This window comes from Bubalus kerabau, chromosome 3, assembly GCF_029407905.1.
Source record: "Bubalus kerabau isolate K-KA32 ecotype Philippines breed swamp buffalo chromosome 3, PCC_UOA_SB_1v2, whole genome shotgun sequence".
In the NCBI taxonomy this organism is placed as follows: Eukaryota; Metazoa; Chordata; class Mammalia; order Artiodactyla; family Bovidae; genus Bubalus; species Bubalus kerabau.
Genome location: NC_073626.1, coordinates 95,004,243 through 95,020,144, shown reverse-complemented (window position 1 = coordinate 95,020,144; position 15,902 = coordinate 95,004,243). Strand labels below are relative to the sequence as shown.

The 15,902-nt window shown below is 37.2% G+C and overlaps 1 protein-coding gene across 2 annotated transcripts in view; it reads left to right on the top strand.

Moving 5' to 3' along the window:
- Positions 1–15,902, top strand: part of KCNJ3 (potassium inwardly rectifying channel subfamily J member 3) — a 196,612-nt gene that overhangs the window by 16,007 nt on the left and 164,703 nt on the right. Inside the window, exon 3 of one of the 2 annotated variants that reach the window (XM_055572529.1) lies at positions 1,902–2,532. The exons of the other annotated variant lie outside the window; for it this stretch is intronic. Within the exon in view, the coding sequence (XP_055428504.1) occupies positions 1,902–1,945 (44 nt within the window). The 3' untranslated portion in view covers positions 1,946–2,532. Of the gene's footprint in view, positions 1–1,901; positions 2,533–15,902 lie in introns of those variants that run through there. 2 annotated transcript variants of the gene reach the window in all.

The window sequence follows — 15,902 nt, the reverse complement described above, 5'->3', positions numbered from 1 at the left end:
TTGCGACCCCGTGGACTGTAGCCCACCAGGCTCCTCTGTCCATGGGATTCTCCAGGCAAGAATACTAGAGTGGGTTGCCATTTCCTTCTCCAGGGGATCTTCCCAACCCAGGGATCGAACCCAGGTGTCCCACATTGCAGGCAGATGCTTTAACCTCTGAGCCACCAGAGAAGCCCCATGAAGTCTTTCACCAGCCTTATATATGCCATCAATTTCCAGGACATTCTTCTACTCAGATGTCACTTTTTTGATTCAGAGTCTACTTGTCTAAATACTAAGTAATCATCTTATCCTCAAATTACATCCTCATCTGGAAAGTTTGTCCCTTTTAATCATGGCTGTTTTATCCAAGATCTCTTCCCCTTTCTTCCTTTTTAAAAATTATCAAATTAAATCATTTCACAAATATCTATTGAGTACCTGTTACAGGCTAAATAGTATTCTAGACTTTGGGGACATGTTAGTTAACAAAACACAATTCCTGTTATAATCACATGTGGAAATGAGACAATAAAATGAAGAAGTGCCTCATTTAGAACGTTAGAAAATAAATGCTATGGAAAAAAAATAAGAAAACAAGTTAAGAGGGATTAGAGTTGTAGGGAAGTCAGGGTAGGCTGCAATGAGAAGATGACTTTTAAGCCCAAACACAGTACCTTGAGTAAAGCAAATCCTTTTTCTTTGAAAGGGATTCTGGATGGAGCTTCAGCAGTTGTAAGTGCTCCGAGAGAGCCGGTAACTGGCTTCTGCTCTCTCTTAGTGATGTTTCTTAATTCAACTCTTCCTCTTTAAGTTCACTTCTAAATCACAGTAGTTGTCTCAGGAATGGATTTAGCATTTGCTTACGTGGAGACTGCATTGAATGGTTGCTTGGTGAATTTGCTTCAACACTACTGTCATAATAAACCTGTGCTCAAAGAGCCCTAATGACTGCCGATCAAAATGCATGTGCTCCTTCCTGAGAAAATTAGGCTGCTCTGCTTCCTGTAATGTCCATACACTGATGCTCCCTTTTGCTCCTTTGTCTGCAATAATACCATTTTCATTACCTAGGACAGCATTTCTGTCTTCTCTTACATGGTATGAGAACTGCCATATTTGTTTAGTTTTCCCTGGACTCTATAGTCCATGTGCTTTCCTTTAATAACATTTAAAATGCTGTTTTATTTTTTTACTGTGAAAGGGCTGTTAAATGCATTCTCATTATAGGAAAAAAATTAAAAATGCAAATATGCAAAATAAAGACTTTAGTCTTATTTTCAGCTACTGTACAGTTAATGTATAGGTCATTGACCTTTCAAGTGTCTGTATTCAGATATATTGTTATTAAATATGTGCTGTTTTATAACGTTCTTTATTGTATAATACGTGTTTAACATCTCTGCTGTCAAATTATGGAGGAGGCAATGGCAACCCACTCCAGTACTCTTGCCTGGAAAATCCCATGGATGGAGGAGCCTGGTAGGCTGCAGTCCATGGGGTCGTGAAAAGTTGTACATGGCTGAGCGACTTCACTTTCACTTTTCACTTTCATGCATTGGAGAAGGAAATGGCAACCCACTCTAGTGTTCTTACTTGGAGAATCCCAGGGAAGGCAGGGCCTGGTGGGCTGCCGTCTATGGGGTCGCACAGAGTTGGACAGCAGCAGCAGCAGCATGTCAAATTAGGGTTCTACACCCTTCATCTTAATGACTTTATTGTATGCCAGTTGTATGTATTTAAATTTTTATTATCTGTCTCCTACTCTGGAATTTTTAGCCATTTCCTTTTTATTGAGATAAAGACCCTTATAGGCCATAGCTTTAATTTACTACAACTTTACTCTTTTATATTAATTCTTAGAGATGAAATTCCTGGGTAAAGGAACATATATATTTATTTGTTTTTAACATCTATTTCAGGGTTGCTATATAGAAAGTTGACACCAATTTACATCTGGATATGAAGGTTCCCATTTCTTCATACCCTTGCCAATAATGGATATTATAATCAGTTTTATTTTTGCCAATTTGACATCATTTTATTCTAACTGATTACTAGCAAGGTTGAAATTATGGTATTTATTGACTATGAATTTTATTCCATGAATTCTGAGACACTGTTGCTCATTTTGCTTGCAATTTATTGTATGTATAAATTGCTTATATAATTAGAACATTATTTTGAAAAACTCTATCCCTAGTAGTCTGTATACTATTATCAAAATAATTTCTTTATTATATATACATGTATGTATTTTTCACATTCATCTCCCATGTGCTTTATTAATATCTCGAGATAAACTGTAAACTGCCAAGATTGATTAAGGACTTTGTTTTGAGGCTATATTTTTTATATCACAAATTGTATATCATTGATTGCAAAAAGTAGTAGATACCAGTAAACACTTCTAATCTGTTTATTGTTATTTTTAACTGATTTTAATAGAGTTGCTCTCTGTTTATAAGCTTGCTTTCTGAGTCACACATTATTTTCTTATAGGAAATTAATCAACAAATCCTTGTTGATGATTCATGTTATGGTAGGTGTACGTTCGGGCCTGCTCTTTGTGACCCCATGGACTGTAGTCCACCAGGCTCCTCTGTCCTTGGAGTTCTCCAGGCAAGAATACTGGAGCGGGTTGCCATTTCCTCCCCCAGGGGATTTTCCTGGCCCCAAGATCGAACCTGAGTCTCCTGTACCTCCTGCATTGGCAGGCAGATTCTTTACCACTGAGCCACCTGGGGATCCCCTATGGTAGGTGTAAGATATTACAAAGGTGATAAAGGAGGAAGCCCACAGTCCAAAGGGAGAAAGAAGTTGAACGAAATTGACTATTAGCAATGTGTGCTCAAACAGATGTATGTCATGCTATAGTATAGGCCAAGAGTAGTGGTTCCTGATGGATTTGTTCTTAAACAGTCTGAGAAAGCCCCCTAGGGGACACAGCATGGGTTGAGACAGGAAGGTGAAGCAGAAGGTCATAAGGAGGGTAAAGGAGAGCTGGACATTCCAGCCCAAGGAAAAGCAAAGGAGAATTCATTTTGTTAGAATCAAATCGTTTTATGTGATCCGGATACAGGACAGGTGGAGGGGGATTGCCTGGAGATGAGCCTATCCCTGAGCCGTGATTTGAACCTCGTTCTACAAGTAGTAAAGCCCTGCAGGGATTTGAAGCAGGAGAATGCCACAATCCCATTTGCGGGATCGAAAGATCCCTCTGGCTGCAGGTGGAGGATGGATTGAGTGGGGCTGAAACCGGAGGCAGACCAGTCATTAGCTGTTACAATAGGCCAGACCAGAGATAATTGGTTCCTGCGTGAAATTGTCTGACTCAGACAACTATATAACTGTTGAAAGTAATGAAAAAGGCCTCTGGTTCCAAAGTTGTTACTTATGATTAAACAGGAATGGGAAAAATCAGCTCCAGGATCTTTCCCACTGAAGTTCCTCTGGCTATTTAGAAGAAGCTGAGACAGAGAAACAATAAGATAAATTGAGAAAAATAAATCAAACAGCATGAACAAGCCACTGACTTCTCCTTACTAGTGAAAAACAGTTGGAAATTTTCTAATGAAAAAAATCACAGAGCAGAAGCTCAACTTGTGAATAATTGAGATGTGCCTACAATTTTCCACTGTGAATGAGTCTACAATATTTAGCTTTATTGGTGGTAATTAATAGTTACACTTTAATGATTCTTCCAAAGATAGTGTTCAGCAAACCCCTAGTGTTACTGCAAATGATGTAGCGCCCTCTCGACTTCTGGAAATTTTATTCATCCTTCCTCATTGAAAGTACTGAATCATTAGCCTGTGGGCTCCTTGTCCCTTTTGTATTCAGGACCTAAATCAGGGATGTCTTGTTTATTTTCTGGTTTCCCTAATTCCTTCCCAGGTTACAGTTGCCTTTTAAGTTAAGTGGTGTTTCAGAAGACTTAGCTTGCCACATGAGACCCATGGATGTGTATATTTTGGAAATCTCAAAGTACCCTCCTCCAAGTAACTTCTATGATTATATATTTGTTTGACATTTATTGTTTCTTAATTGTGATTTTTTTTTCTCTTTTAGAGATAGCTTTTGAATAATTTGTTGAGTCGAAATAGAATTCGGGGTTTTTGAGAACCATGGATTCTTTTTAAAATATAAGGGAATTTTTATGAATAATTTCTAAATAAAATCTTGGTTTTTTTTTTTTTCTTTTGATAGGCTATTATAAACATTTTCCCAGGGACTTTAAAAAATTAATGCCTAAACAGTGAGGCATGAAGTAGGATAACTAACTCCACTAATCTGAAACTGAAAGGTTTTCTGAGGCATGTAGCTTTCAGTGCTATAGGAGCTCTGAGCAAACTGGGATGGTTAGTCGCCCAAATTCACAGTCAGGAATGTTAATTAAGCCCTCCTAGAAGCCTGCTTCAATATAATGTGGAAGTTTGCTTCATTGGTAGTGGAATAGATCTTCTCAACTTATTATTGGAGTTACTCCACTGTTTTCCATATTCTGCCTTTATCAACGCTGAATCCTCAAAAATACATAATAAGAATATTTTCATATGTTACTTTCTCTATTACTTTCCTATCTTGTATAGAATATTTAATTAATACAATCCTCAGTGTTTTAGAATGAAGTTTATCATTTGTTGTGCAGGAGGGTGGTATGGGTAAGTTACTGAGGCTAAGGTGAGTTGGGAAGGGTTGACACTATATTTGTCACAATTTGCATATGAGGGATATGATAAAGTAGTAGTAGTAGTATGTGCACGCTCAGTTGTGTCTGACTCTTCGTGACCCCATGGACTGTAGCCCATCAGGCTCCTCTATCCACGAGACTTTTCCAGGCAAGAATACCAGAGTGGGTTGCCACTTCCTACTCCAGGGGATCTTCTGGACCCAGAGATCCGTATCTCTTGTGTCTCCTGCATTGGCAGGCAGATTCTTTACCACTGCGCTACCTGGGAAGCCAGCACAATAAAGAAGTCAGCAAACCTTATAGATAATGTAGCTAATTGTTAAAATGTAAGCATGAGGGATTGTAATTGGGGAAAACAGTTCTGATGAAGATGTGGCTTAGTCCAGTGACAAGGAACATCAAGATTTACACTTTAGGAAATTTTCAGAGATTTTCGAGGTAAAGTCCTGGGACTGACTGCATTGGAGTCCCATGGGATACTTATTAAAATACCAACTTTGGGGCCCTCACTTAGTCTTACAGTGTTCAAATATCTGGTGTTTGTGAACCAAGAAATTTGCATTTGTAATAGGCACCCCCGTGATTCTTATTAAGAACATTAAAGTTTGAGAACTCCTCAATCCAGCAACTAGTAAAGCCACAAATATTTAGTGAATTAATTACTCAACTGAAATACGAAGGACTAATGAAAGAGAACATAGCTCTTTAAATTTCTGAAGTCTTCAGAGATGAAGCTTTGTGTCGACTCAGACTGTGCTGATCAATGTAGCCAAATGCAAATGAATGTGGGTGGAAAACAGTGAAAATCAGGAGTATGAATTAAAATGCATTGCTATTCATCATCTTAACGAAGAACAAGATGTGATAGCTATTGTAGAACATTGTGTGAAGATGTAATATAAATGCCAAACAGCAGTGTTAGTGCCACTCACTGCTGGAGAGTATTCCGATCACCGAAATCACTACATATGGGCTTGACCAGAACACTGCATGCAGGTATTTAATGCATGCAGTATTTACTGTTTCATAAGAGGAATTATGCCTGTGAATGGCTTCAGCCCCCATCCCCACCTTATTTCTGAGTCTTATTTTTCTTTATTCTTCTGCGGCACTGCTCCCTCAGGTTGGTTCATTGTTGGGCTGGTCCTAACATTTGGTGCCCAAACAGGGACCTGAGCTTTCGAGGTTTTTTTGACGGTGCCAGAAGACTCAGGGAATTCCAGCCGAGAGACTGGAGGACAGTGACAGTACTTGATGATGGACAACACCACTGGATACCAGGAAGGCATGTCAAAGAAAGGAAGGAAGAGGACATAGTTTGACATCGATCCTCCTGGAGAGCCACCAGTGATGGGGATAAGAAGACTGACAATCCGCAACCACCTGGAACAGGCTCCAAGAACCAACAAAGCCAAACGGCCCACTTGGGGTCAATTGAAGAAACTGACCATTGAAGGGGAAAAATTGGTCAAAGAACAGGGACAGCTTTGACCTTGGCTACCTTGTTCTTGGCTATGTTATCTATGATAACTACCATGGTAGGTGCCAATCATACTTATTGGGCATATGTACTCAGTCCTCCCCTATTAAGCCCGATTACATGGGAGGATTCTTCTGTTCCAGTTTTCATAAATGACTCTTCTTTGTTACTCAGACCTTTGGACCCAACCTTCCTTTAAAACCAGAAGAGGGCCGGCAACTTTCAAATGTTAGTGTTAATTATACTGTGGGAACAGGTCTTACACCTATATGTATGGGAGCGGAGACTCATTGTCTTGAGAGAGGATTTCAAAGTTGGTCATCTATAGTTAAAGAACCTATAAAGAACCAGTGAACAAAACTCATTTTTTTAAATTAGAATTATTTTCCTTTAATATCACAGGAGAAAGTATTACTATGTTTCCGCCCCATCTACTTAACTGTATTATTTCTATAAAATCTGGAGTAGAACATTGGGTACAATGGAAATTATGTAAAGCTAATACTGGACTTCCCTGGTGGCTCAGAGGGTAAAGTGTCTGCCTGCAATGCAGGAGACCTGGGTTTGATCCCTGGGTTGGGAAGATCCCCTGGAGAAGGAAATGTCAACCCACTCCAGTACCCTTGCCTGGAAAATCCCATGGATGGAGAAGCCTGGTAGGCTACAGTCCATGGGATTGCAGAGTCGGACACGACTGAGCAACTTCACTTTCACTTTCAAGAGGAATTATCATTATGTTTACTGCAAAGTTCAATAGGACTTGTTTTTTTTTCCTTCATAATTTTACATTAAGACTAACCCTGGCTGTTAATCATTAAAGCTAAAGATTTGAGGGCTTTGTTTTCTGGGGTAAGTTTTGTGGAAATTGCAGAGATTAAAGAGAAAGTTAAAATAGAAAATGGAAAATGAGGGAGTAAGATTTGAGATTCAGATAGAGTGAGTTTATTTTGACAAATAAAGATTCTAGAACCAATTTGTGTTGCTTCACTTTGATTAGTTTTCTTTGCCCTAGGCTCTGTTTGGAAGAGCTGAGATCATTAACCCATTCAGCTCATAGCGGAGAGCTCAGAACTGCAATTCAAGTGAGAATCATGGCTGCCGTTGTTACTGTTGCAGTTGATAATGAATGTTGAATAAGATAAAAATATATGGAGTTATTTCATAAGCTGTGTATTTTATTAGTCATAAATGATGGTAACAGGGTGCCATTACAAAACCGAGAAGCTATCATCCTGGGGCAGGAGAAAAAGGAGGACAATTCCTTCTTTGTTGTCCGAAGATGACTTACCTTTGGAGCCTAAACTTCATTGTGTTGATTATGGATGATGTGTATTTTCTGAATGTCTTGTGCCAAAAATAACTCACGAGCCTGAGAGTAGCTCTTGTTACAATCATTCCTGCTGTGTAGTTCAAAGAGTGATGTCTGGATGATTCGATCTTAAAGGCTTTTGAGAAAAGTGCATCTTTGTCTTCCAAATATCTATCAAGCAACCTTTTTGTACACCTCTAAATAATTTTTATTATAATTTAGACCTTTTATTTTATTTTGTTTGATTTTGTTTTTACTTTAGATTTCTTGTCATTTAAAAAAGTTGGAAACTTAATGACATTAGTTTTCAGATCCCTTTTTAGGCACATGTAGTATTAACTCTGTAGCATATCTCAACATTTAGATACAGACAAAATCTGAGTCCATGAGAGGAAATCCTTCTTCCAAATGTACAATATGAAGGGGTAACTTTGGGAAGGGAAGAGCTTTGATAATTAGGGAAGGTTTGGACCTTCGGAACAGAATGTATATGTATAAGCTCCCAGCACCATTTTTATTACTTTTTCAGTGCTAAGGGTTTACTTTCTGACTCATGCTCCTGATTCAGCAGTTCCCCAGAAATGGCTCTGATCCTTCCGTATTTGGCAGCACTGCTTAGAGAATGTAGAGAGAAAATGATGTAGCCTCTTTGTATGTGTGTATTTATTCAGATTAGCATTATCGGTTCCAAAAATGTTTTAACATGTGTTATCTGTTTCTTTCTAGTTTTGCTTTGCTGTACATTTCTCCCAGTGGCTTTTTTTTTTTCAAATGTGCTTCATTACCTTCATTTTAATTTGTATGCGTTAAATGCAAAGGTTTGTTGAGCTTATTTGGCTTATTTTCTTCATTTAGTTAAGCTTTTAACATTTTATAGCCTGTAAATTATAGAATGGTAGTGACTCACCATAATCCCTTATGAAAAAGTTTAGGAGTCTTGAGTTTTTAAGGCCTGTTTGCCAAAATTGAGGACAGACTTTGGTCTTAAACTTTTAATGTAATACATTGATGGTCTGTTGTTTTTTGTTCAGTTATTTATTAGTGTTTAAATTCAGTCTAACAAACTGAATTTTGCTTATCTTTTAAATATGTCTAAAACATTACTAAAGAAGGGACCTAACCTTTATAGAGTGCCTTTCTATATTCCAGGTTCTCCTAGACCAGTTGTGTGGATATCAGTTAAAATATTGTACCTTAGTTGAACTGGTCATTTAATCATATCTGCCCAATATCATATGTTCCTTGGCTTGGATATGCTTGGTTAGTCTAATATGCTATTTCAGCTTTGAAGAAGTGTATTTCTTTCTTTTCTTTACACTAGAAGCCATAATATTACCAAAACCAGAGAAAGTTGACAGGAAGGAAAACAGGGCACATTTATTATTGACACGTGTACCCCATTGTTCATTGCAGCACTGTTTATGATAGCCAGGACATGGAAGCAACCTAGATGTCCATCAGCAGATGAATGGATAAGAAAGCTGTGGTACATATACACAATGGAGTACTACTCAGCCATTAAAAAGAACACATTTGAATCAGTTCTAATGGGGTGGATGAAACTTGAGCCTATTATAGAGAGTGAAGTAAGCCAGAAAGAAAAACACCAATACAGTATACTAACGCATATATATGGAATTTAGAAAGATGGTAACAATAACCCTGTGTACGAGACAGCAAAAGAGACACTGATGTATAGAACAGTCTTATGGACTCTGTTGGAGAGGGAGAGGGTGGGAAGATTTGGGAGAAAGGCATTGAAACATGTGTAATATCATGTATGAAACGAGTTGCCAGTCCAGGTTCGATGCACGATTCTGGATGCTTGGGGCTGGTGCACTGGGACGACCCAGAGGGATGGTGTGGGGAGGGAGGTGGGAGGAGGGTTCAGGATGGGGAGCATATGTATACCTGTGGCAGATTCATTTTGATGTTTGGCAAAACTAATACAGTGTTTCAGGTTTAAAAATAAAAAAAAAAAAGAAAAAAAAAACTAATAGAATTGAAATGATAATATTATAAAGATAAAGTGCACCTTAGTGATATTTTAGTTGAAACGGAAATGGAAATTCTGATTCGATGAGGTGAAATAACTTACCTGACTTTTGAGAACAAGTTGATGGAAGAGGCTGGAATATATCTTCGCACTCTGAGTCTTATTCAGGCTTTCTTCTCATTACCAACAATGATTCACTTATTTAAATGTAATTCTTGTTTACCATCTTCAAAATAATTAATAATGATGGCAATTGTATATCTTTTAAGACATGTCAAGGATTTTCTCCCTGTTACTAGAGTTTTAGTTTTTGATCAGGTCAACTAGTTGCCCAGCTGAGGAGAGGGGAAGGTCAGTCAGGAGATGCATGCCTTATAAATAGGCCTGGTCTTGAACAGACTGCAAAGTCCTTTTGGGGGTAAATACAATATGACTGATAGTTATCCAGCTCATTCATATTTTCAATAACTATGTATTAAGTAACTGTATTTCAAGCACTGTTCCAGGCAGTGGGTACATGTGATGAATAAGAAAGTCTGAGGATGCCAGTTGGCAAAATTCATGATCCAGTGAGAACTAACACTTACCCAGGCAGTGAGAGTAATGTAAATTGGGAAATACACCGTTAGTGGTATAATTAGTAGGAGATGTCTCAAAGCTACAACCTATGCTTAGAAATGGTAACGGAGTTAGCCAGGCTGAGAAGGAGTAGAGAGTACTACTGGAAGACTGAACAAACTTGGAAGACCTCAAGTGTAACAGACAGAGAACACTTGCTTTGTTTAAGGTATTGAGTGATATTCACGTGGTTAGAGATAGAGTATATATGGGGCTATTGTAGTTCAGCTGCTAAGTCATGTCCGAATCTTAGCGACCCCATGGACTGCAGCACACCAGGCTTACCTGTCCTTTACTGTCTCCCAGAGTTTGCTCAGTTTCATGTCCATTGAGTTGATGATGCTATCTAGCCATCTCATCCTCTGCCACCCTCTTTTCTTTTTGTCTTCAGTCTTCCTGAGCATCAGGGTCTTTTCCAATGAATCGGCTCTTCTCATCAGGTAGCCAAAGTATTAGGGCATCAACTTCAGCATCAGTCCTTCCAATGAATATTCAGGGTTGATGTCCTTGAGGAAAATATCATATGCAGATGATATATGGGGTAATGGAGAAATAAAGAAGTTTCAGGAGATGGTATTGGAAAAATAAAGGCTGGAAAATGTAGTACTTTTAAGACATTTATGTGTTTGCACTTAATTATTTTGAGCAATGAGGAACCACAGATGGCTTTTAAGTAGAAGAGTGATGTGATCATAATTACATTTTAGGAAAAAAATCACTCTGGCTGAATTTATCAAAAATATTAAGCAGAAGAAAAAAATAAATATGGGTTGATCAATTAGGGTGTTAGAGCAGTAATTTGGATGAGAAGTGATAATCTATTGCTAGGGGAAGTTTGAAAATGCATCTGGTGGCTCAGCTGGTAAAGAATCTGCCTGCAGTGTGGAAGAGCTGGATTCGATGCATGGATTGGGAAGATCCCCTGGAGAAGGGAATGGCTACCCACTCCAGTGTTCTGGCCTAGAGAATTCCATGGAGTTGCAAAGAGTTGGACATGATTGAGCAATTTTCACTTTCACTTTGGCCAACATATTGGGAAAGACTTGTTGAAAAGTCTTGTTGAGGTATGTAAAATTTCACATTGCCCCTGATGAAATTTGATGTCTGAAGATGAAGACACTAAAGATGAGGAAATTGCAGACTTAGGGGTGTAAAGTACAGGGACTATATAGCACAAGATTTTCTAAATTCATATTTGGACTAAAGAGAGAGATGTATGAAGTGGAATAAGCCCAGAAATTAAAGCTGGGAAAGTATTGGGAAGTTGTGGATAGGTCTCAGGGCTGGAACTTCAATTTGTTAGGGAAAACGGAAGGTATAACAGGTATTTAGAGCAGGAGAGTGCTACGATCAGATTTGTACCTAAAGGTCTCTGAATAATGATGTATAAAATAATAGTAGTGTATGTATCAGTTAACATTGTCTTTCTCATTTCATTGTTTTCTTTGTTCATGTTGAACCTCCTGGGAGAGGAAAGATAAATAAAATGGATATGGTTTAAATTCCTTTACCTTTTGAAAAATGCTTTACATTAATATGATTTGTAAATTTTGGAAATCAAATGAGAGATGCTAAATACTTTAGTTAAAATAAGTAGTCCTAAATTATTATTTTCCATCAATATCTGCTGCAAAAACTTATTCTTTAGATTAGATATGTAGAATGAGTTTGTCTTCAATGTGATCTTTTTTTTAAAGACCTACTATAGTGTGGTATATAAACCAAAAATGTCAAATTAGAATTGGAATTTAAAAACCTTTTTTAGATCTGTGTAAAGAAATCCTCTGTGTTAGTTGCTCAGTCATGTCCGATTCTTTGTGATCCCATAGACCGTAGCTCACCAGGCTCCTCTGTCCATGAAATTCTCCAGGCAAAATATTTCTACAGGGAATCTTCCCAACCCAGGGATCAAACCCGGGTCTCCTGCATTGCAGGCAGATTATTTGCTCTCTAAACCATTGAAATGTTTATTTGTACTGTATAACTTAAAATTAAGTCCTAGAGAGCCCTGTTGAATTGTGCTCCACTTATCTTTCAGAGAAGGAAATGGTAAACCACTCCAGTATTCTTGCCTTGAGAATCCCATGGACGGGGAAGCCTTGTAGGCTACAGTCCATGGGGTCGCAGAGAGTTGGAACGACTGAGCGACTTCACCTTCACCTTATCTTTCAGAATTCTTTAAGAAATAAAATTATGACTCTGTGATGAAAACTAAAATCTCAGAAATTTGAAATGTGTTAAAATTAGATAAATGCTTTGTGTGAAGATAAAAATTGTAATTTTATAGTTATGGAAATTAGTCTATTAGTGACAACATCTAAGACAATACTGTGAGTGTCTGAACTTACAAAATGTTGATGTATGTGTCTGTACAAATGTGTCTTCTGATGAACATACTTAAAATTAACCAAAAGATGCTATTATTATTTTGATCTTTGCTATATTAAGAATAATTAAGTTCAGTGAGTGCTGAATATAGGTAAATTCTGCCATGTTTCTTTGAATAATATACTATTCAAAATGATCTCGGGAAAAATGATATAGAAAAGTTCATTTCTCCTTAGAGTCAAGAATTTTCTTTCAGTGTGTTGCCATATTGAAATTTAAGTTGTTATACAAAATCCCACGGATGGAGGAGCGTGGTAGGTTACAGTCCATGGGATCGCAGAGTCGGACACGGCTGAGTGATTTCACTTTCACTTTCACAGTTCCTGCTCATGCAGTGGTTTTTACTCTGCAAGCAAAAGTGAGGTTAGAACATAACCTGTTGAAAAATGCCTTTCCTCACATCTTTCATTTCTTGGACTTGTGCTGGCAGTCACAGTCCTAGGAATGGATTATTTCCTTTACGTGAACACATAAGGAAATACGTGTATCGTGTAACGATACTGAGTAGAGTATCATTTCAAATTGGATGATGAGAAGCTTAACTGGCTGAACAAATAAAACCTGATGTAATGGGTTAAAGTAAATTCTATTCCAGTATTATATTATAAATGTAATGTTTCACTTTACATTATTTATAAAGTAAAATGTTACATTTTATGTTTAACCTACACATGTACCTTTAATGCAGAGCTGAGACATGAAATATTACTTAACTCTGAAAGAGTTTTTATGACTCATCTGGACTTTTAGTGTTTCATTTGGGAGATTCTTCTGCAGCTTAATGGTTCATATTTCAAAAATAATTTTCTTAGACATTCAAAATCTCCTTCAAGAAGTAAAACTTCACTGATAATAATATTAACTAGAGCCTTTTTACTTTTTTCTTTTTAAATGAAATCTTTGAATTTTTTTTCTGGTTTTGACTGTATTCCCGCCATCACTCACTGGTCAGGTCAGACAATAAATGTTTATTTTCTTTTTCTTTTCCTTCCAAAATTTTCTTTTAGAAACTTGTCTTTTACTACTTTTCACATTTTGTATCTGGCAGCCTCCACCAACTACCTGTGTGTTTTGGGAAGATATCATTGAACAATTCCTGTTTTTAAAATTGGTAATAATACCTTCTCCACTTACCTCTCAGTTCCTATTCTAAGAATTCAAAGGGATGATGCCTAGACCATGCTTTGCAAAATTGAAGTTCTGTATAGTAAAACATCCTCAAACTCACAGTGTCTTCCATTTTTCACTTCTCCGCACACCTATGCCACTTGTTTGAAAACATAAACTTAACATGGTTTTGCTTCCTTTATTTTTCCCTAGTAATATTTGACTTAATTTTCTTTTGTCAAACTTTATTTCATTAACTCTTTTTCTCCTCTTTTTAAAATTTTTATTGCAGTATAGTTGATGTACAATATTGCATTAGTTTCAGGGGTAGAGCAAAGTGATTCAGTCATATATATACCTACACTTTTTGAGATTCTATTCCCATATAGATCATTGCTGCTGCTAAGTCGCTTCAGTCGTGTCCGACTCTGTGCGACCCCATGGACTGCAGCCTACCAGGCTTCTCCGTCCATGGGATTCTCCAGGCAAGAATACTGGAGTGGGTTGCCATTTCCTTCTCCACATATAGATCATTACAGAGTATTGAATAGAGTTCCCTGTGCTATACAGTAGCTCCTTATTTAGTTATCTGTTTTATATATAGTAATGTGTTTATGTCTGTCCCAATATTCCCATCTATTTGTTTCAGTAACCCTTCCCTTGACAATACTCTTAAACTTTCCATTTTTAGCTCTTTGGTGTAATCTACACAGATCTGCCAATAACCCGAAGATTATTTTAATTTATGGAAAGATTATAAATCAAATTTACTCAAAAGCTGAATGTTTATGTGTTTACAGAATACTGTAGATTCTTTTACATGATTTCTCACACTAACAGTTTGATTATATTGAAAACTAGAGTGCAGACATTATGTGTGGTATTAACTTTTTAAAGTGACATTTAGAGGAGTCTTCTACCAGTGTGGCCAGTTACTGTGCTAGAATGCTGAGTCAGAATCCAGTTCTGCCCCTAAATGGCCATGTTATCTTCGCCAAGTCAAATAATATCCTTGAAAAAAATTTTCATTATTTACAATATATGAATAATACTCCTTGTTCTGGTTTTTGCTAAGGCAAAGGATATTAATATTTTTGAAATTATTAAGTGCCATAATGTATAAAATATAATGATTTTGATGAATGGAAATAACAAATCTAGTTAGATTGCCTGACTTTAAAGACTATATGCTGTCTGTTATTCACATTGATTCTAGGAAAGTTGATTTAATTTTCCTCTGCCTGGATATCTTCATGGGTAAAATTAAGGTAAAAGATTTTCCCATCTCTTTTTCTTAATGTATGTATGGGGGGTATTAAACTAACAATATTAAAACAAGATAATATAGTGATTGTGCTTAGTATATTTAGGACTTAAGGGCCACCCAAAAAATGACTACTTGCTGTTGCTATCATCAATATCCTTAGGTCTTAGTTGAACTCATTTTTCAATAACTTATTAACATATGTAATATATACCAATTTCTTCAGACTTATGCTCTAAAACTAATGACTAATGATAAGCCTTTATGTGAAATTACAATGAAATTTTATTAATGAGTGGCAGAAATGAAGCCTTCTTCAGTTTCAGCAAGCTTTTAATCGACAAGTGCAGGTTTAGCATGATTATAATGAATTGAAAATAGTATTTATTTATTCCAGTTTGGAACAATTATATCCAAAATTTATTGTTGTTGTCATTGTTCAGTCATGTTCAACTCTGTGATCTCATGGACTTCAGCATGCTAAGCTTCCCTGTCCTTCACTATCTCCCAGAGTTAACTCAAATTCATGTACATTGAGTTGGTGATGCTATCTAACCATTTCATGCTCTGTTGCCCCCTTTTCCTCCTGCCCTCAATCATCCTCAGCATCAGGGTCGTTTCCAATGAGTTGGCTCTTGGCATCAGGTAGCCAAAGTATTGGAGCTTTAGCTTCAGCATCAGTCCTTCCAATGAATATTTGGGGTTGATTTTCTTTAGGATTGACTGGTTTGATCTCCCTGCAGTCCCAGGGACTCTCAAGAGTCTTCTCCAGCACTACTATTCAAAAGCATCAATTTTTCGGTGCTTAACCTTCTTTATGGTCTAACTCTTTCATCTGTACATGTGATGGAAAACCATACTGGAAATACCATAGCTTTGACTATACAGACCTTTGTCAGCACAGTGATGTCTCTCCTTTTTAATACACTGTCTAGGTTTGTCATAGCTTTCCTTCCAAGGAGCAAGCATCTTTTGCTAACTATACATGGAGGAATTTCATCTATCTTTTATTTGCAAGTGCTGTAAAATGTCATAAAGTTCTAACAAGAGTAAGGAGCTTTCCTTTAA